General features: G+C 41.7%; 1 protein-coding gene across 1 annotated transcript in view; it reads left to right on the top strand.

Moving 5' to 3' along the window:
* The window catches only part of etv6 (ETS variant transcription factor 6), a 31503-nt gene extending 11196 nt beyond the window's left edge, over positions 1-20307 (top strand). The window contains exons 3-8 of the mRNA XM_083903199.1: positions 9859-10023; positions 14761-14895; positions 16747-17349; positions 17880-18022; positions 19675-19775; positions 19879-20307. Coding sequence (XP_083759325.1) covers positions 9859-10023; positions 14761-14895; positions 16747-17349; positions 17880-18022; positions 19675-19775; positions 19879-19981 — 1250 coding nt within the window. The 3' untranslated portion in view covers positions 19982-20307. The remainder of the gene's footprint in view (positions 1-9858; positions 10024-14760; positions 14896-16746; positions 17350-17879; positions 18023-19674; positions 19776-19878) is intronic.
* The last annotated feature ends 2117 nt before the right edge of the window (positions 20308-22424 follow it).

Below are 22424 nucleotides of genomic sequence, written 5' to 3'. Positions count from 1 at the left end.
ATATGTGTGTGTGTTACCATGCACAACAGCTGTGTGTGTGTGTGTGTGTGTGTATGTGTACAGTACTGTGTGTTTCTGTAAATGACAGCAAACTCCCACAAGGTTCTTCTAAACTCTCTCTGCCTTTGTGGTGTATTATGTCCTCCATTTTAGTGTGTGTGTGTGTGTGTGTGTGTGTGTGTGTGTGTGTGTGTGTGTGTGTGTGTGTGTGTGTGTGTGTGTGTGTGTGTGTGTGTGTGTGTGTGTGTGTGTGTGTGTGTGTGTGTGTGTGTGTGTGTGTGTGTGTGTGTGTGTGTGTGTGTGTGTGTGTGTATGGTCTTTTTGAGGGGAAATTTCCTGCCCCTGGAAGCAGCTCTTGTCCTCAGGAATTTCCTGAGTGGGCAGACAGAGCTTCCTGAATAAATGTTGTTGTTGTTGTGTGTGCGTGCGTGCGTGTGTGTGTCTGTGCGTGTGTGTGCATGTGTGTGTTTTAACTGGATCTCTTTTCTCCTCTGAAAGGGAAACTGTTGTCACATCATGGCAGCGATGGGGTTCAGCACATCGCCCTTCTCTCTCTTCCTGTTCACGACACACTTTGCTGTAGCCGCAATGTCACACTCGACACACACACACACACACACACACACACACACACACACACACACACACACACACACACACACACACACACACACACCGCGACACAACAAACGCACACGTTTGACTTCATCGCGTCATGATGCGTCCGTTTCAGGCTTCGCTCGCAGAAGTCACCAAAGCACATGTAATCTAAAGAAATATTCAGACAAAGCAATCTTCTTTCCTGCTTCACAGGAATATGAGTGACATGCTGGGAATAATGAAAAGAAGAAGTGATGTTTCCTGACGCTCAGTATAGAGTCCACTAGAGATCAAATGTGATCGTCTTGTCTTTACTCTACTCTGCTGCCAATGTCTGCAGAGGAGAGTTTCATCTAGAGCCGAAACAATTAATCGATGAATCGATTATTAATCGATTACTAAATTAATCTGCAACTATTTTGATAATCAATAATCAGTTTGAAGCTTTTTTTCATGATTAAAACAAGATTTCTGATTGTTTTAGCTTCTTAAATGTGAATATTTTCTTGGTTTCTTTGCTCCACATAAACAAAGAAATCATTAAAACTGAATCATTTTGGTTTGTGGACAAAACAAAGACTTTAGAGAAAATCATCATTTCCAGGTTTGACAAACACTGATCGACGTTTTTTAACATTTTATGACATTTTATGAACCAACCGATTCATCGATTAATCGAGAAAATAACTGACAGATTAATCGATTACGAAAATAATCATTAGTTGCAGCTCTAGTTTTATCACATACGCAAAGGAAAAATCATCTTAATCTTGTCGCTGTGTAACCACAAGCCTTCAGCTGGCTCTTTCGTAGAGTTGTAGTGATTTATTTAAACTTAAAGCTGCAGGGTGGAACTTTTAAATAAGATAAAACGTCTATTAGCTCCACACCGCTCTTTTAGATCTCGTGTCACCGGGCGACATTCCCACATGATTGACGTCTTTTTAGGCAACAGCAACACTGCGCAAGCTAGAAAAGCATATAAAACTAATATTTTGACCTAATCATTTTGGAGGGAAAACGCTGTGGACAGACAGACAGCGAGTCTTGTAATCGTGATAGCATTACGGACATTTCCTGAATGTCATCCAAATCCATCAGTGACTTTTCGAGTTACGTTGCTAACTAACAAACAAACAAACTCTGGGCGAAAACATGAATAATAACAATAAAATAATAATAACAATAAAGCGTCTGCCTATAAACCCAAACCCCCAGTCAGGTCTGATAGTATTGCTTGACAGAACCCATTTCCAGATTCAGCATTTGACTAATGTTACATAGTTTCTGTTCACAGACACCAGAAACTCTCATTAGACGACGTCGTGCAGCTGGACGCATATTTGTTGTTGTTGACAGAGAATTCTGGGAAATGCAATGTGCAAACATGAGGAAGTTGATAACTTAATACGTTTCACTTCGCTTTTTTGCAAGTCGACAATCTGTGATAATACAAATGAGTCGTGTGGGACAGTTGCATGAAGTGCTACATTTAATTAAATTAAGTGTAGCACTGGGTTATTGTGTGTGTGTGTTTGAACAAGCAGGGCCTTTTGATAGAGTTATCAAGTTTCTTTGAAACTGCCGCGTTCACAGAAGAAAAAAAAAACCTGGCCCCAGAACAAAAGGTAAAAGTGTCAGTTAAATGCACGGATTCAGGAACTAAAGCTACAAGAGCCAACTCGCTGCTCCGCTCAACAACAAGCCATCAAAAACAGGTCGTGCTGCTTCCTGGCCGTAAAAAGTTCAGAGTGAGTGATCTGTTGAGTGTTTGTTTTGACTGGATGAAGTCCAGTTTTGGTGGACGGGGACAGGTACACACATGCTGCAGGAGGAAGCATGTGTGTGTGTGTGTGTGTGTGTAGTAGGTGGATTTTCCCCCACCACACCCACCTGACAGGGAATCGATGTGCAGTGAGATACACAGTGATATATTGTGTGTGTGTGTTGCGACACGGGTTGCTCTCATACCCGGCCCCTCCTTCTCCTTCTCCTTCTCCTTCCCCTCCTTCCTCTTTCCTTCCTTCCTTCCTCCCCCCCTTCTGTCTGCAGGAAGAAAGAAAACAACCTTTTCTCTGTTGAGATAACAACACTAATATCCGCCAACTTCTGCTTTGAGAGAAAAGGCAAACATTGACTAAATAAATGACCGAGCAAAGTCCCAGCTTTGACTGTTTGGTTTGTTCAGTTCTATCGTCGGCTGATCTTGGACATTCTTTCTGTCTTGTTGTTCAAACTCAGACTTTCAGATCCTGGTATGAATCAGAATATACGTAACAGGTATATCGTTTTGTTCCAGCAGAGAGGAAAGTAAAAAAAGATGACGCAGCGGAAAAACTGAACAAATTGAATCAACCATGGTTTCCACGAGCGATGACGAGAGATCTACTCTACTATATTTAAACATTTCAACGACTGATTTATTCACTGATACATATATATATATATGAAACTAATATTTCACTGTTTACAGAGAGGCCCAGCATGCAACATTCTCCCTCAGGAAATAAAGACAGTATTAGCTGTTTAAACACAGTCTCTGTCACACACTCTGTCATAGACCCTTCATATAAATGTGCTGCGTTCAAATCAAGTTTAGTTTAGTTTAGTTTTGGTTCATTCAACAAATGATTTAGTAGTTTTTATTTTGAGGAATTGACTCGTTTCAGTTTAGTTTTTATTTAGTCTGAGTCTTAGTTTTTCAGGGAGAGCCTCGACTTGTAGACGCTGAAAAGGATGAAAGAATGTGTGATGATCAAATCCTTCATTCTTTAACCTTTAACACATGCAGGTAAATCAAAAGTAAAACCTCAAATGGTCTGTATTCCAGAATGAAGTTTTGGAAAAACTATGATGTTAGTTTTGCTTTGTTCATTGTAGTTTTTATTTCATTTTCGTTTTGTTTAAATTGTCGTTTTGGTTTGGTCATGACTGAGTCATCTTTTTTCACACTTTGCCGACTAATAGGACCTCCAGAGTCTCTAATATAAGGATTAAAATGGTTAAAAAGTTGATTTTGCATCATATGTCTCCTTTTAATTTAGAGGCTAGCATACCTACCGCGCTGCTAATTTTGTTATTGTCGTGCAAAGAACCCTGGGATAAGTCGGCAAAAGAACGATCAGTTGGATCACGGAATTCTGCCCGTTATAAAAACTATGGAGCTTTTATTTTGTGTTATTAGTGGAAGCCTTTTTGTCAGCCCAGTTTTCATCAGACATTTTGTGTTGGGTTAGAGAAACATAAGCAGCAGCGAGACAGACGGTGAGATCTTAAACCTCCTCATCAGGTCGGACCTTATTAACTTGTCTGGCTGAGAGGGGAAGTTGTGGACTTCTGTACCGCAACAAGGAAATCAGATACGAGTGATCTCATCCTCCTCTTCCCTTCATTCATCCCAAGCACTTATGAGTTGCCGTGGTAACTTGGTGCGCTGTTAGTGAGTGTGAGCGGAGGCCTGAGAAACCACAGAGTGAAAATGATGTGTCATCAGAGAGGATTAGGAGCCCACGGTTTGGTAAAGGGCTCGGGATCCTGCTGCTGCTGCTGCTGTCACACTGCAGGCTTTTATTCAACGCAAACACACACACACACACACACACACACACACACACACACATTCTCCAAACACACACACACACACCGCTATGCCACGAACCTGAGATGCAACCAACAAAGGCAGAGACTAATGACAATGAACAGTGAAATTGATTTTCGTCCTGTAACCTGCAGCAAACAGATTCACTGACGTAAAACAACCAGATAGGAATAATCTATCAGCTGGAGGAAGTGTGTGAATGTGTTATTCCAATGCTGTCAATTTTCTGTTTACCTGAAGTTGAGTGAAGCATGTTGTTGTGGCTACACAACAAAAGGTTTGTCCCGGCTGGACATGAATTATGAGATAATTAAGCTCGTAGAACTTGAGCGTGATTCTGGTTTTAGTCCTGAAAATAGGCAACAGACGACTAGGAACAACAGAAACTAAGACAGTAGAGCAGCAACTAATGATTATTTTCGTAATCGATTAATCTGTCGATTATTTTCTCGATTAATCGTTTGGTTCATAAAATGTTAAAAAACGTTGTCAAAGCTGGAAATGATGATGGTCTAGAAAGTCTAAATATTCACATTTAAGAAGCTAAAACAATCAGAAATCTGGTTTTAATCATGAAAAAAGCTTCAAACTGATTCATTGATTATCAAAACAGTTGGCGATTAATTTAGTCATCAATTAATAATCGATTCATCTCTATAAGACAGTATTATTTCCTTTGAAATACATGTGAAAAAATGGGGTTGTTTTATATTAAGGGTCTAGACTTTTACATTATCTGTAAATTCGCAAACAATAGGTGGCGCCAAATACCCAAGTGCCATCATGCTAAGCAGCTAATCTGTTAATCTGTGACCGCTGCATGATGGAGAGTTACCAATCTTGAACTGAGCAGCTCAAAAGATGAGCAAGTTAACGAGTATGTGAAGAGAAATTACAATGAGAGAAATTACAATGAGAGAAATTACAATGCCAACTTTAAGCCAATGGTGATTAGTCTCCATGTTCAACACTCATCAATGGTGTAGAACCTGAAACTAGAGCTGAAACGATTAATCGATGAATCGATTATCAATCGATTACCAAATTAATCGCCAACTATTTTGATAATCGATAATCGGTTTGAAGCTTTTTTCATGATCGTCCTGATCGTTTTAGCTTCTTGAATGTGAATATTTTCTTGGTTTCTTTGCTCCACATAAACAAAGAAATCATTAAAACTGAATCATTTTGGTTTGTGGACAAAACAAGACATTCAAGAACATCATGATTTCCAGCTTTGACAAACACTGATCAACGATTTTTTTTTACATTTTATGGACCAAACGATTCATCGAGAAAATAACCGACAGATTCATCGATTAGGAAAATAATGGTTAGTTGCAGCTTTACTCAGGAGGATAATTCAAATGCTAAGCTACACCCTCTACTGGACCATACATCTTCTACCGCTTTACCCTCCACATGAGGTGGTGCTTTGCTAATCTCAGCTGACCTGGGGCTAAAGGCGAAGCTTCACCCTGCACAGATCACCAGTCCATCACAGGGTCATATAAAGACAAACAACCATCCAACCTAGATTGTCCAATTGACCTGATCCTGCATTGACTGCATGTTTTAGGACTGTGGGAGGAAACGGGAGAACCTGGAGAAAACCCACGCACACACGGCAGAACATCTGCTGTACTTCTAGACTGTATATTTTGAACTTGAACAAGATTGTGGATAAATTAACGTGACAGCAGGAGAATTCTTCCATTCAAAATAATCCCATAGAGACACATGGAGTGAATATATTCCCACACTGTGTCAACATCATCCAAAGAGCGACTGTGTATCAGTTTCCTCCATGTTTGCTTTTCCTTCCCTTTCGTGCCACTGTTTATTTCCTCTTGTTCCTGACATTTTATCTGGACTTTTCTCTCTTTCTCTCTTTCTCTCACACTCTGCTCTCATCACTCTTTCCTTCTCTGTTTCCACTCTTCCTTTCCTCCCGTCTCTCTCGCCGCTTGTCTGTTAATAAACCTTTGCCGCGTCACCCTCTCTGACCTTAGTGCAGGAAGTTTCCTGTTGCTGAAATGAAGCCCACGCTGGATTGCTTCCTGCCAAAGTGCGTTGTGGGACACGTTTGTTTGGGCCCCCTTCTTCCTCCTCCTCCTCCTCCTCCTCCTCCTCCTCCTCCTCTGGGCTCTGTGCAGATGGCTGAGGCCGGCAGACCGGAACCTCTGAGGGCTTTTGGCAGAGCAGCGTTGCTCTCCGGCCCTGGAGAGAGCATACCGCAGCCGTGACCTCGTGACCCCGGCCTCACTGCTCTCACAAGTCTGCCACCAAAGACAAACATGCAGCTGATGCGTACAGTGCAGATGGCAGATTGACTCAATATCGTTTCCCACTGCATTCTGGATCTTTTCCAGTGACGTTCATCAGTTAGATTTGAACATGAAGTCATTTATATTTGTAGCAATATTTACCTATTTTACCGAAGCAAATTTCCAAAAATTAGTAAAACTATCGGGCCCACGATTGGTGTAGGGTTAGCACTCTAGTCTTTGCAGCAAGAAGACCCGGGTTCCTGGGTTCCAGTGTTTGCATGTTCTCCCCGTGTGTGCGTGGGTTTTCTCCGGGTTCTCCGTCTTCCTCCCACAGTCCAAAAACATGCGATATGGGGATTAGGTGAATTGGTCACTCTGAATTGACCGTAGGTGTGAGAGTGATGGACTGGCCAACTGTCCAGTGTGAACCCCGCCTATCGCCCCACAACCCTCTGGTGGGTCCATAATCCATTCAGGAAGTAAATATGAAGACACACAGGGCCTTATCTACCCCCATTAGTTCCTGTGGTTGTGAAACACCTGTATCCCCCCCCCTCCTTCCCCTGACACTTTATCAGAATGTCTGTTGACAAGCTGTTGGTTTGACGAGCTGGAAGCTGCGCTTCAGATAACCCAGGCTTTCCCGAGGCTTATCGCTGGAGCTTGTGCCACTGGCTGAATAAAAATAAAGGCCACATTATACTTCTCCGACTGCGTATGCGTTATCCGTCTGCGTCACCACGGAGACGCCTCGAGCATTTATACTTCTGCGTCGTGGTGACGGACACTCGCTGCAATTTCCCGCCCGATCAGTAGGGGTCGCTGCGCAAGGTTGTTGTGCTTCTGGCTACAGTGAGCAATGGCGCCCGAGAAAGAAAGAGAGAGAAAGACTGTTGTTGTTGAAACAGTGGCCGTTTCTCACTTTTCTGTGTGACGGAACGCAGTTTTAAGATAACTTGAGGCGAGAAATTGGCCATTTAGAGTCTAAACATGTGCTGTGTGTATATAGATATGACGTATTTATAGTTTGGCAGCGGCGTTATCGGCGGGGATCAGCTCCACCTCTGTCAGGACGCCCGGAGCGCACTGAGAGCCGGCACAGAGCAGCTTAGCTCGGCCTGTCCTGAGGACCAATCGCAGCTCTTGCCGTCTCCGTAGTCCCTTGACGGAGTGACGGACACTTAAAAAATATTCCGTGCACCCGGAGACGACGCAGAGGCTCTTCGACAGGTTCTGCGTCGACGCAGAGGACTCTGCGTAGCTACGCAGAGCACTTTACGCAGGAGTATAAATTGGGCTTAAGACTGGTAGGAAAAGGGAAGAAATGGGAAGCTGACAATCTAGACAGGGTTTCATTTTATATTGATTGTTCTCTGTGAAAACTTCCTCTGTTTGACGGTTGAGGGGGTGAAAGTGAGCACTAGGTTCCTATTACTTGTGTGACAGTGACATTGGCGGCCACAGATAACAGCTGTCCGACTCCCAGGGGAAGTGTTTGAGTCTGGCCGATAAGTGAGATGTAAGCGCTGAGTCTCTGCGATGGTGTCATGGATGTTGGGATCACAGCTTTAGTCTGTTGAAGATCTGTCTTTCTGACCGTTTGTGTGAGAAAAGGAGACAGAAAAAGAGAGTGGGCGAGTCTGACTCATACTGCAAATCAGTGGCTATGTGATATGATGATGATGATGATGATGATGATGATGATGATGATGAGGCGGCAGCAGTGTCCGTGTTCACAGAGCTAAATAATGGTTTGACTCATTTTGTTGTGTGCAATGCTATAAAAGTACAAATAAGCCATAAGCCCATTTTCCACCAACATTTCCAGGAACTTTTGTTACCAGGAACTTGTTTACCTGCGTAAAAGAATTCCAGGTAATCTGTGTGGTTTGCGTTTCCTCAAAGTTCTTGAGTTTGTGTAAACCGAGCTTCAAAATGGTTTTAACCGATGTGCTTTCACGCGTCTCCAAAAAGTCTCTAATTACGCCGGGAAAAAAGTTGCAAGCTGCTTTTTTGAAAGACTCTCTCGACGGGTCTGAATACTCGCTAAATATAGCGACAAATTAGCAACACTGAAGCTGCACCAATCAGCGTTCTTCTCTAGAGTTCCTGGTCATCTGAAAAGTCCCTAGTGGTGTGTATGTGTAAGTTTGGGGCTGATGGAATGTTTTACCCCGGGTCGTTTTGGTGGAAATTGCGGGTAAATGAGAAAAGTGGTGGAAAAGAGGCTATTGAAGCTTTGATGTGGCCAGTTGGCAAAGCTTAAGGAAGCTAACAATCAATTACTAGCGTTGTTGTGCACACTCTACGCTCTCTGCTGTGGACGTGAGATTCAGTGCAGAACAACGAGTGAGTAATGTTAAGCAGGAGAGAGCCCTAACCCAAAGAAAATGACAAAACTTGACCAAGATCGTAAGGACAATCACTTCTTAAGCTGCGTCAGCACATTCTGTCCTTGAACTTGAGGAATTGGTCCTGGAAAGTCCTTGAAAAGAATTTGATGTCGACCAACTGCACGAACACATTAGCTCAGGCTGTATTCAGTTGCTGCTCAGTTCAAACTAGCTCTACGTGTAATATTGCTTTCTAAATCGGTGAATTAGTTTGTGTCCAAACTGAATAATTATATCATTGTCATGAATTTGTTTTTGGCATCTCAGCTGCAACGTCAATCTGTGCCTCAATTACACAAAAGATAAAGAGAAAGTAAATGAATGAAACTGAAAATCTCGTGGAGTTTGTCACTATGGTCAGATCATGCAAAAGGAAATGAACGTTTATCTTGTATTTTTCGTTGGGGAATTGTTACCTTTAGCAAGATTCTATTAAAATGTTTCGATGCTGCAGAACTTTTGTTCTTTTCTTGCAATGTTGACACTAAATGGTAAAAAGTCTGTATTTTCCCCTCCGTCCTCATACATTTACACACTGTCTCCTCTAATGTGTTCAGATCAGATGTGTCTTCTCTTATATCCCCCCCCCCCTCACTCCTCTGTCATCCTTGTGATTTATTCTGTATTCTCCCCGTTAACCTATCATCTTCTAATCATTTATTCTCACCTCCTCTCCCTTTCAGAGTCTGCCTCCTCTCCTCCTCCATCTCCTCCACCGTTGCCATAATCACACCCTTCTTTTGGCTTTTATCCTCACTTCCTCAATATCCTTTTTACTGCCTCCTTCCTTCCTCCCTCCCTCCCCTTCCCCTCCCCCCTTCCTGTCTTCCCCTCTCTCTTCCTTCCTCTCCCCATCCCCCCCTGACATACTGTTTTTTCTTTCCCACTCACTGAGCTCATCTTTCTCCTCCTGCTGTTTTTCTTCTTCTTTCGATATGTTGCATATTCATCAAACTGTGGTCTCACCTTCTTTCATCCTCTTCTTCCAAATCTGCAGGTTTGCAGCCAGTGTTCTGGAGCAGGGAGGACGTGGCCCAGTGGCTGCGATGGTCCGAGAAGGAGTTTGCCCTGAGGCCGATCACCAGCGGCTCATTCCAGATGAACGGCAAAGCTCTGCTGCTGCTCACCAAGGAGGACTTCCGCTACAGATCCCCCCACTCTGGTACTCCTTTACCCATCCTCACTCACTTCTTGGCTGGGGAACAGATATGATACGAGTTCAAAGTTGTGCAAATGAATCACTTTCACTGATTGATCCAATGACATTTCTCATCAAACATTTACCAAGTAGGAAGGAAGAGCAGTTCTAAATCATGACTTATTGTTAGAAAATCATTCAGTCTGGTTATACCTCAACCAATTTTTCTCAGGGGGAAAAAAAGTAATACCTGCTGTTGCAAATGCATCCAAGCATGATAAATGAACATGTCGAAATTACGAAAAAAGTCTTCAAGGCATTGAATTCATTCATTAAAAAATGAGGCCTTAATTGGTATTAAAATGTCAGATTTTTTCTAACATCGTTATTGAAAATCTCAAAATAATTGTTAACATTTAAAAAAAATAAAAATATATATATGTATTTTGTTGAATTATTGAATGCCTTTCATACAGAAAATAAAACAGCTGCGTGTTAGCTAGCTTAGCTAATGACGTTATCCCGTACGGCCACTGTGGTACGTTCTCATGTATATACCAGGGTATGAAGTCGGAGTTAAATTCCCAATTTCATCATACGAGTGCCTGAAGAGGACGATGATGAGGGAGTAAAATGATACTGGGACTTAGAAAAGCACTCGGAGAGCGCAGACCTCCGCCAAGGCAGCGCAACCCCACACAAAATAGTGATAAATATAGTGATATCGTCTACAGATCACGCCCAAAATTGAATCGCTTGTTCCTGTTCCCATTGCAGACATTAACTGAACATTTTAGTATTTCAGTATATAAATAACAGTATTTTCTCAGGTGGTACTTGGTATAAAAAAGTTTGAGAACCAATGCCGTACGGCACGTGCAAGTTTTAAAGGCGCCATATGTAAGAATGTGGCCAAAAACAGTTACTACATTCAAATTCAAAATACAGAGGTCTTTTAGGTTTGGTTTTCTGACCTAACTGTTTCAACCCGTGGTTGCTCGGCAGCTGAGACTGTACTGACTGCAATGATTGGTAGACGGCGGTAGGTGGCGCCACATGACGCCAAAACATGATTTCAGAACATAAACATGATTTGCAGTCTGCAAAAAATTTTTTTTAATGCAAATATTTAGTCTGTACTGTTGTTGTTGGTGAGTTCAGTTTGTTATATGAACATTATTCCTGAGTCTCTGTGACATATTAGGAGGATTTTATCATTTATTACATAATGCACCTTTAATTCAACAAAAATTGGTTTCAATTCAACCCAATGAGGTATAATGTGTTTAGTACAGGAAGTGTTTCAAACTTGGTGGGAATCAAGGCAATGTATTCCCACAGAAACTCGTCTCTGGAGGTTCCTGGTGACATACAGGTGTTACCTTTATTGTGAAATTGGTCTTAAATGTATATATGAAAAGCTATTTTAAAAAAAGTATTGAATTTAATTTGCCTTGAGCTTTAGAACCCCACCCCCCCCCCCCCCCCAGCTGCACATGACGATGTGTGTTAGTGAAATGGCTTTAAAAATCAATAAAGTTAAAGTGGAGCTTCAGAGGCAGCTGTTACAGCGAGGCTGCTGGGGGAGGAAGTGGGAGACAGTTGATCAGGAAGCACAAATCAACCTCAACTGTCGCCCGGGTAACAACGCCAACAATTAACAAAAAAAGAAAAAAGAAAAAGGATTTCATGGCAGATTGTGTGTGTGACCGTTGGCGTTTCCTGGAAGTGTAACAGAACACGGGGATGAAGTCAGTGCTGTCAGTGGGTTGTGGTTCAGGGCGATCAGTCATGAGTGGGATGTAATAAGTGATCACTGTTGTGAAACACGCAGATAAAACTCAGGACAGAAGAATAAAATCCTCATCATTGTGGAAAAAAAGATGCTGTATTTTCTGGTCAATTTAGTAAAACATGCGACATTTAAATATTCATTACAGCTTAACTACATGTGTTTATATGTCCAGGTCAATGTGGTAATGATGTACTTCAGTGGTATTTTACTTACTGGATTCATTCAGCTCTTTTACTCTTAAACTAAGAACAACCCAAACACATTTAATATACCGAAATATCTTAAAAGGTTACATATGTAAGAATGTGGCCAAAAACAGTTACTACGTTCAAATTCAAAATACAGAGGTCTTTTAGGTTCGGTTTTCTCCGCCATTGTAGCTTAGACGTACTGTAACTGGCAACCCGTGGTTGCTCGGCAGCTGAGACTCTACTGACTGCAATGATTGGTAGACGGCGGTAGGTGGCGCCACATGACGCCAAAACATGATTTCAAAACATAAACATGATTTGCAGTCTGCAAAATATTTTGTTAATGCAAATATTTAGTCTGTACTGTTGTTGTTGGTGAGTTCAGTTTGTTATATGAACATTATTCCTGAGTCTCTGTGACATATTAGGAGGATTTTATCATTTATTACATAATGCAACTTTAAGATATATTTGCATATTCACTTTGAAAACCAAAGTCATCAAACTGGTTTACTTATTTAATTCAATTTCAGTTAAACCAGACTTAATGCTTCACTTTGAAGTGCAAATCAACACGAAGTCACTTTTTGTGATTTTACATATTCCAACTAAAGGCTAAAGGCTATATTATAGCCTATTTAGTTGTCTCGTCTGTAGCTTTTGCCTCATAAACACTGCTATTATTTATCTTAGTGCATAATAAACACAATATAAGGTGCAGTAATTCAGCTTTTATTTAACTTAAGTTACTAAAGTGGGAAAAGAGGACGTTTCCTGCTGTGTTCAGAGTATTCAAGCACCTGCAGCTCAGTGTCATAGGACACGTGATGATGACACAGTGTCATCATGAGACAGTAGAGTTCATTTAAAGACGTTTCCATGTCAAATATAAGCACAAAAACTCTGTATCTCTGTATTTCATCAGTTATTGTTTCTAATGTGACGATAAAGTCATTTCGCTGTATCATGGCTTTAATTATTAGCAGTTTGTCCCTAAAACGTAACAGTGATATGACAGAAAGTGAGTGATGACACTTCAGCAGCAGCAGCTCTGACCTTTTGTTGTTAGCGACACCAACGAAAACATGGTTTTAGGGAAGAGAGCGTTTAGATGTTCTGGTAAAGTGTTCGTTTCCTCCTCTGAGTCATTGTCAGGATCACATCAGTCTGTCAACCACACTTTCCTCTGCAGCAGTAGACGTTGTAGTTGTACTTCAAATATTCCATTGCATTGAAATAGACCCTGCTTTTCATGTTTGGAGCTATCCTTAAAATACAGTATCATAGAAGACCACATTTACATTGTATAGATACTGAATAGTTTTTTTAATTGTAGTAATACTTCTAATAGACCACACTTTTCTTTGCACTTATCCTTAGAACATGTTTTTCATTGTAGTAATACTTCAAATGCTTTGTGTTTATACTTGGAGTATTGTTTTGGAGATACTTTGCAGTTATCCTTACAGACTATGGTTTTCTTTGTAGTTCTTTTATATTACAGTAACACTCACTATTCTTAGTAGTTTTACTTGCAAATGTTTTGTAGTAATACTTTAAACAGAGCATGTTTTTCTTTATAAAACAGTAGTCATGAAATACCACATTTCCGTCTGTGTTTATACTACACTATATAACTGATGAATGCTTTTCTGTGTAGTTATACTTCTACATGAATACTTAAATTAGACATTAGAGTTTTCCTTGGAGCATGTTTTTGTAGTAATACTTCGAATACAGAAAGGTTTTTTTCCTTCTCTTATCCACCTTCACCTCACCAATTATCTGCGACATGTTTTGACATGAACGTGTTTCATGGGATGTTTTAAAGTTGAAGGCAGTTTTTTTAATATAAAACTTCAACATAATGGGACAAGAATTACTTTCCTCGTATTTCCTGCGTTTCATCAAATTTAACATAATTTACAGATTCACAGACACGAAGGAAAATTGAAAGCGAATATATATATTTTTTTGAAATCAAAGTAAACTTTCGTGCACCAGGAAGTAGGAATTTTCCCTTCTCTGCAACTTAATACCACACAACACAAAGTGAGAACTGAAAGAGGCGTGTGTTCTCCCTAAGAATCATTTCCTTGTTATGGTAAGTGCTGAAGAAAGGGAAAGACAGAGCGAGGGAGACGACGGCCTTTGTTCAAATCTACGTCTCATGGTTGTTTCTTAACCGCGTCAGTGTTTTAGTCGTCGTTGGTGTCGAGGCAAAACAAACAGCTGTTAATCATTCAGTGAACTTCCTGCTCAGGTTTTCTGCCTGGTGTCACCACGGCTGTAAAACCACTTAAAGGAGAGTTCTCTGCATAGAGCTGTGGCCCGTTTGCTTGTGTCCACACAGTTGTCCCATGTTTTCTGGGGAATAGACTGGTGCATGTATAAAAGCTGTTTTTCAGTGATTTTCCGACGTAGGAGACTTTCTCTTTAAGACGTTTGCATCATTTGGATGAAACAGAATGTTAATAATCGTCATTTGAAAGTTAACGTGAAGGAAAAACCCTTAGTTGGTACAGTCCGGTCACTGAGTGGGTCATGAGGGGTGAACACCAAGGAAACGTCTACGTCCTCACTGACTCTTCCATTATTGCTCAAGATGCTCTTCTGCCTGGAAAGCAAAGAGAAGAAGAAGAAGTAGAAGAAGAAGAAGAAGAAGTAGAACCTAAAGTGTCTGTTGACGTCATCACTGATTTTCTTCCTTTTAACGCTGGAGTGAAATGCTACCGGGGCGACGTACGCTGACCTCTGACCTTTGTATCTCTGCAGGGGACGTCCTTTATGAGCTGCTGCAGCACATCCTGAAGCAGAGGAAGCCCCATGTGCTCTACCCATCTGCATACTTTCCAGGGAACTCCTTCCACTCGCTGCCTGAAGGTGCTGCACAGCACCTGAAGCTGGAAGGTTCGTCCAGAAACTAGAAACTACACAAACTCATTAGGCCTTCACTTGATACTATTGGGACCCAATTCATAATATAAATCAAGACTGTAATGGTCATAAGAATAATGGAGCCTGTACACATTAATCTGAAATGTAATACTGCAAGTCTTCAGGAATGACTGACCTAAACTAACATAGAAGCTAATGAAGGTATTTCCCAAATCTCTCATAATTGACGTACATTCTAACAATATAGCTCCTTATTTACAGTATCTCATATTAAATAATGATTATGGTCATCAACATTTATATTTATCAACATTTTATGAAACTGGGGGGAAAAAAGCATTTAATTGAGGCATTCTCATTATTCACTGAGCTAGCTAGCTACTGGTAAGCTAAGTAGCTAGCCAAAATTCATATGTCCACTACCACAGTTTAGTTCAGGTTTCACTGAGGAATTGTAAGGTTCTGTAATTATGTTTTAAGTCTCAGCTCAAGCTACATGACTAAGTTTGGAACACAAACAATGGAGAACAACTGTGACATTGTCTAGCTAACTCGCATTAGCTCGCTAAAAGGCTAGCCAATTTGAATAAAGTTAAAATCTTTGCTGTATAAGGAAATCCTCATAATTTAATAGAAACATTTTCTTCACAAAATGGTAAATAATACATTAAAATGGGGATTCAAAACATTTTTAGGAATATTAAAAGTAAAGGGTATTTTGTGATGAAGCTACAGAAACATTATGGTCATTGAAAACACACTCTTTCATCTCAGGTGAAACTGCAGAATTCTTCTTTGGTTTCTGTTCTCAGAGACTGATCGACCTCTTGTTTGTTGTCATGAAGGAAGTAACTGTGATACCTGGTTCCTGGCACTGATTTGAGGAAATGTGACATAACAGCTATGAAGTTAGACAGAGCTATAATTTCAGAGACGTGGTGTTGACTGTAAGAACCTGTTCAACCAGGAAATGCTCTTTTATTGTCAGTAACAGCACACACATGTATTGTGACATGTCTTCAATCAGGTACTTATTACTTTGTGGTTTCTTCTGTTGCATTTGAATCAGAATAACTCACAACTCAAACTACGTTACGAATCAGAGAAGTTGAACCAAATGTTGTTAAACGTCAGGATGCTCAGCCATATTATATGACTTTAGTGACACCTAGTGGTCCTTTCATGTACTCTTACACTAATCGTCTTAAAAGAATGTTGCACGTTCTGGCCTTTTTCACTGTTAACAGCAGTGAGGACAGACAGGCTTCAGACTCTCACGTGACTGTCTGTGTTTACTGGTGACACCTGCACGGCAAACTGAAAAATGTTGCACATCCAGACTGTGAAACCAAACACTTTGGCAAGATTTTAATTGATTTTAATTATAGCTCTGCAGCAAAGATCATCTGTCAATCAGACGGTCAGTGAAAGGAGTCTGTTAAATGTCAGGATCCATTTCCTAGATCCAAAACACACAGATTAGCCAAAAAAAGTGTTTGAGAAACTATTATGTGGATTATCTTAGTATCAAGATGAAGATAACACTTGTGAGATTCCACCAGAGGTGTAAGTTTCACTGTAGATGCCACTGTGTCAGAGTAAATGTACATGGAACACAGCATAACTGAGGGATTTTTTTCTCTCACCTAAAAAAATATTGCATTTTAAAGCAAATATCACCTTTAAAATATGCAGTAGGAGCTTAAAAACACATGGAGGTCATGAAACAACATGTGGACATGAGCTGTGCTGAAATGAAGCAGATTGGGGCAAACGTGAAGAAGAGGTTAACTGATGTCTGATGCGATGATAAAATCATCTAAAATCGCTTCACGACGCATTGCGTCTCCTCTGTTTTCTCAGAAACGGTACGACGAGGGCCACGTGGTACAGAGCCGCTCCCCCAGCATCCACCGACCATTGAGCTGCGGCACCGCTCCCGCTCGCCCCACCACCCGGCCCCGCGTCGCTCCGCCCTGGAGCCGAACAATCCTCGCCCCACCAACGAGGACCCCCTCCAGACCTTCTCCCAGCTCCCCGACAGCAACCACCACCTGCCTGAAGAGATGTACCCTCTGTCGGTGTCCCCGGCCGCACCCAACGGGCGTTGCACGACGCCCCGCGAGCCCCCGTGCCCGGGCAGCCCTGGCGGCCAGGAGGCGGGCCCTCCTCGCGTCATCCAGCTCATGCCCAGCACTATAATGAACCCTCTGATGCTCAGCCCGAGCAGGAGCGGTGGCGCTGCCGGCATGGACTTTAGGAACAGCCGCGGTGGACCTTTGTCCCAGGCCACGCTGGAGAACGGGCGCGAGAGTAAAGTTCACGGCCACCATCATCAAATACATCTGACCCAGCATCAGCAGCAGCAACACCTGCTGCAGCAGGAGGAGGCGCTCTACAGGAACCATGTCATCATGCCAGTGTCTCCTCCAGAAGAGCAGCAGATGCCCATAGGGCGGATAGCAGGTGAGATTTAGTCCTGACGAGGTCGACGTTAATTGGCAGGAATGGAATTAATTATTCGTAAGCAGTTTGTTTGTATAATGGTTGTAAAATTAATAACACAAATCCTTATAATAATAAATTAACCTGATGTATAAACCCGTGAAGAAGATGTAGGAAGAGTTGTAAAAGAGTGATTATATGCTTTCTGGTATGTGAAGGCCACCGTAGCTAGATAGATAGATTTATTTTTACATACTTGACCTTTAAAGTCATTGTGATTGATTGTGAAATTGTTAAATTAAAAAGTGCATCTTTGATTTGTGCATAAAACATGCGATTAGAAATCCAGAAAGTTCAAATTTCTAGTTCAAAGATTTAAATTTTCAATTTGCAGCAGTGGATAAAAACACGATTGAACATTTTCTTTTACCAAATCTTTGAAATTTTGTTGAAATTTCCAATACATTTGAATGGAAACCTCTCGACAGAAGCTCAGAATTCACTTTCAATGCCAACTGTTGCACTCACCAGTGTTTGCTGTGTCTGTGCAGACTGCAGGCTGCTGTGGGATTACGTCTACCAGCTCCTGTCAGACAGCAGGTACGAGAACTACATCCGCTGGGAGGATCCAGAGAACAAAGTCTTCCGCATCATGGACCCCAACGGCCTGGCAAGACTCTGGGGAAACCACAAGGTGAACAAAGACGCTTTGTCACAGTCAATGAGGGTTTTTATAGCAGCAATAACTTAAAATCAGGGCTCATTTAAAAAAAAACATGGGATCCACCACAAAGCCTGTTTAACTGAACACATGGAGTGTGTAGATGCCTGTATGAGCCGAGTCTTTTTCCACACACACATATAGTTCATGTGGGTTCGTCTGTGTAGCTTATTAGAACGTAGTCTTTTGATGCACAGGCCAAATAAGTCGCTCAAACTGCTCTTTGTGGTCTGTGAAATACATTTTGAACCTCCATCGTTCAGACGAAGCTCCTGAATCGCTGCATGAGTGCAGCCCCACTGACAGCCAACTGTTTTCCCTCATGGATCGACTCAAAAGGGCAATTATGTCATTGTGTCTGTGCTGCCCCCATGTGGCCGACACTAGAAGTTATGTCTTCATGGATTTATCTTAATTTCATTTTTTAAATTAATTGAACCATTATGTAAAATGAAAGGTTTTAAAAACGTGTTTTACCATTAACCTCACTGTATTTCAAACTTTCCTCCAATGTGATCAAAACACCCGTAACTGTAGCTTTTGTAGCTGTAACTTTTGTAAGATAGTATCGTTGTTAAGGCCTGAGCATGAACGTAGTGTACGTGATAGTGTACGTGATAGTGTACGTGATAGTGTACGTGATAGTGTACGTGATAGTGTACGTGATAGTGTACGTGATGGCGCCCACAGAAGTCGGTCATGGTCAGACAAAAGTTGTCAGATCGGGATGAAATGTGCTAAGTGTACTGGGTTTACACCAAAGTCTCTTAAGGAATTTTTGGGGAACTTTTGACAGGAGAGAAAAGTGGCCAAAATGGTGTTAACTGCTAAATTTTTTATTTTTTTCTAATCTAACCAAACCCTTGTTGCGCTCATGATTCCAAACAAATTTCTAATGTACTTCAATTAGCTCCGACCACCCAGAAGTCAGCCATTTTGGAAAAGCTAGTGTGCGCATTTGAACGGACTCGTCCTAGCACGTTTGAGCTAGCCGCGTCAAACTCGGTCCATATGTTCTAGACAAGTCAATGATTCAAAGTTTCCGAAAGGTTTTTCTCCACGTCAAAACATGCGGCCTCGGCGCTCAGACAAAGTTAACATTAAAATGGCAGGAAAACTACTTTAAAATGCAACTTTTTGAAAGCTTTAACATAAACAGAAGGACATGACTTTCATCACTTTTCATGACGAGCGCTCGTAGTTATTCTTACAACCAGAAGGTTAGGTTAGTGCACATGCAGCCTGGACATCACTGCTCCTACTGCTTTTTCTGAATTCTTAGTATTTTGTTTTCTGAACTCTCTTAAAATGTTGCTGAAGCGATTTCCCCCACGGAAAGAGCAAAGTCCATTATTAAAGGCTCCTCCCATCCTGATCACCTCTATCTAGAACTTTTTGAGTCTTTTTCCCCCTAAAGCCGTTCAGACTCTCATCAAACACACACTCAGTGACTCTGTAACCGTCTATTTTCTATAGAGTTTTGGACTCACAGTTCACTTCATTTATATCCTTTACCATCTGTGATAGGCAGTAGCACTTTCAATAAAGGCATCTTATCTTAAAAACAATAATAATTCTTCTTATTATCATTATTAATGACACTATTGGCCTTTCTTGTGTTACAGAACAGGACAAACATGACGTACGAGAAGATGTCGCGAGCACTGAGACACTACTACAAACTGAACATCATCAGGAAAGAGCCTGGCCAAAGACTTCTGTTCAGGTATGACCACGTACATGTAGGCACTGAATAAAAGTGAATAAAAGTGAATAAAAGTGAATAAAAGCTCAAACACGGCTGTTTCCTCCTCGTCAACGTTCACCAGGTTCATGAAAACCCCGGACGAGATCATGAACGGACAGACGGAGCGGCTGGAGCACCTGGAGTCTGACACGGATGAACAAATCTACATTAAGGAGGAATGTTGAGCTGGTGAAGGGGAAACTACTACAGCCGCTGATGCCTTCAGACGCAGCTTGAACAATCGACGTCGACTGTGGAGCGCGGACGTTTTTCTCGTGCCGGTCCTTTACGGAGACGCTACGATATCTGCTCTCTCCTGAAATTGCCTTAGGATGATCATTTTCTGTTTAAACAAAAAAAAAAAAAACAAGCATCAGTAGTTTTGATTTTCCTGATGGGACTTTCTGAATGAACTGCAAAAGCCAATCACTCTGTGCGTCAACGTCACTTTTCTAATTTGTTTCTCGTCTCTTCGCTCGCATTATACTACGGAAATTTTGTAAAAAGAGAAATCGTGTGCGCGTGTGTGTGTGTGTGTGTGTGACGGAAATGTTTTCACCACGGAATAAACATTTTTGATCAAACTGGATTCTCTTATTACACTCGACGACAGATGTCACACATTTTTAAGATAATCGTCTGGTGGATCATGATATGGATGAAGAAATACACAAAGTAGCCACTTGATGGCAGTATTTCACAACTTTTAGAGGAGAGGACTGTGTATGGATGCTGTTATTTACTCCTAACAGTACATGAAGTATTTGGGACATATTTTATAAGTCAAATAATCTGAATTATCACCAACTATAAGATCTCACTATAATCATCATGATTCAGTAACATGGTAATAAGGCAGTTCCAGGTAAGGGCTCGGTCATAACAGTGCTAGTATATTTTAATAATGCAACACAGTCGTCAGTAATACTGTGCTATTTTCCTGAGTAATGTCCAGCGTAAAGCTTGGTAATGAGATTCCTTATCAGTGCAATACAATGTTAACACGGGGACGTAATCTGGAGGCAGCTGTGGACGATGCTGTGTGATAAACATCACACTGTAATAATATAATCACATGTTATCACACAGAGCAACTGATTTATTTACTGAGCCACAGAAACAGCCTTTCATCATCACTTTAATGTGTTTTTTACTGTGGAGATAAACACACACACACACGCACACAATTTTGGTCCAAAATTTGACAAAAACATCATGTCGTCCAAAATGACAATTTATGCATTTACATGTTATATCAACCTAAGGAAGTGATTTAAATGAATACAAAGTGAGGACCGGCCAAAAATGTCCTCACTCCGTAAAAATGACCTCACTTTGTTGGTTAAAAACCCTCACTGGTCCTCAGTATGCCGCAAGTACACACACAAACACACACACACACACACACACACACACACACACACACACACACACACACACACACACACACACACACACACACACACACACACTTACAGTTAGGTTGTAAATATCTCTGTATTATAAACTCCTTATTATAACACTATCATATCTATCATTATCATATTGATAAGTACACAGGTACCATATTAATACTAAAACATTGCTGTTACCGTTTCAACTGCCCAAACTGAACCACGTGACATGGGCGGACACAGCTGGACCTTAGGTGGGCACCTGAGCCACAAACTGTTAGGGGCCACCTTTGAAGGACAGATTTATTCCTTTATTTATTTTCTATTTTCTTAAAGTTTTCCATACAGTTAATTTTGTGGGATGACTGTACTCCGGTAGCTGGAGATGAAGCGGCGACGCGCGGTGCGCGGTGCGGTGCGGTGCGTCGCGGCGCGCGGCGTTGCGCTCCGGACTCTCCATAAAAAGTTGTTGCGCGCAGAGCGCAGCTGTCAGAGCGAGGAGAGACGCGGCGGAGCAAAGAGCTGAGGCTGAAGTGACTGATGAGGAGCGAGAGAGTGTGTGTGAGAGTGTGTGTGTGTGTATGTGTGTGTGTGTGTGACTGACTCACTGTCTGACACGGACACACTCAGACGCAGATACTGACGCGTCCAGAAGCGGCTCGTGTTGGCTCCGGAGGAAAGAGCCGGGGTTTGGACGCGGTGCACGCGGGGATCTGTCCCTCTCTGTGCGGTGGGCGGATGACATGCCCACGTTAGGAGGAAGAGGAGGAGAAGAGTCGTGAGTGATATCTGAGGCTGCTTGATTTCATCCAAACAAAAATCCACGGCTTCTTTTTTTGGGTTTGCTCAGGACGCAAATGTCTCCACGGCACAGACTCACGCCTGGATTGTAGCAGCAGCAGCTTTGGAGCCGCACATGGTTTAAAAGGGCGTTGAGGTGCGTGAAGGGAGCGGGACATGAACAGGTAAGAGTCTCTCTGAGCTTCAGCCTCTGCAATGACTTTGATTTGGACATTTGTTCATTTCCATGCATCACTTTCCTCTCTATCAAACACTGAGTTTTATTCTCCTCTGCACGGATCGTCCAGTCAAAGTCATTTCTGTCCTCGCGCTGCAGCATCTGTACATTTAAAATGTGGTTGAACTTAAAGCTAACACTTCCATGTGACTTTAAGGTTTAACTTTGGCAAACACTGAAAAATGTCCTTAAATGACATTTTATTAAGTTAATTTA

This window comes from Microchirus variegatus, assembly GCF_963457635.1.
Source record: "Microchirus variegatus genome assembly, chromosome: 16".
NCBI classification, from domain to species: Eukaryota; Metazoa; Chordata; class Actinopteri; order Pleuronectiformes; family Soleidae; genus Microchirus; species Microchirus variegatus.
The sequence above is the reverse complement of the archived record's forward strand: the minus strand, read 5'-3'. Positions and strand labels throughout refer to the sequence as shown.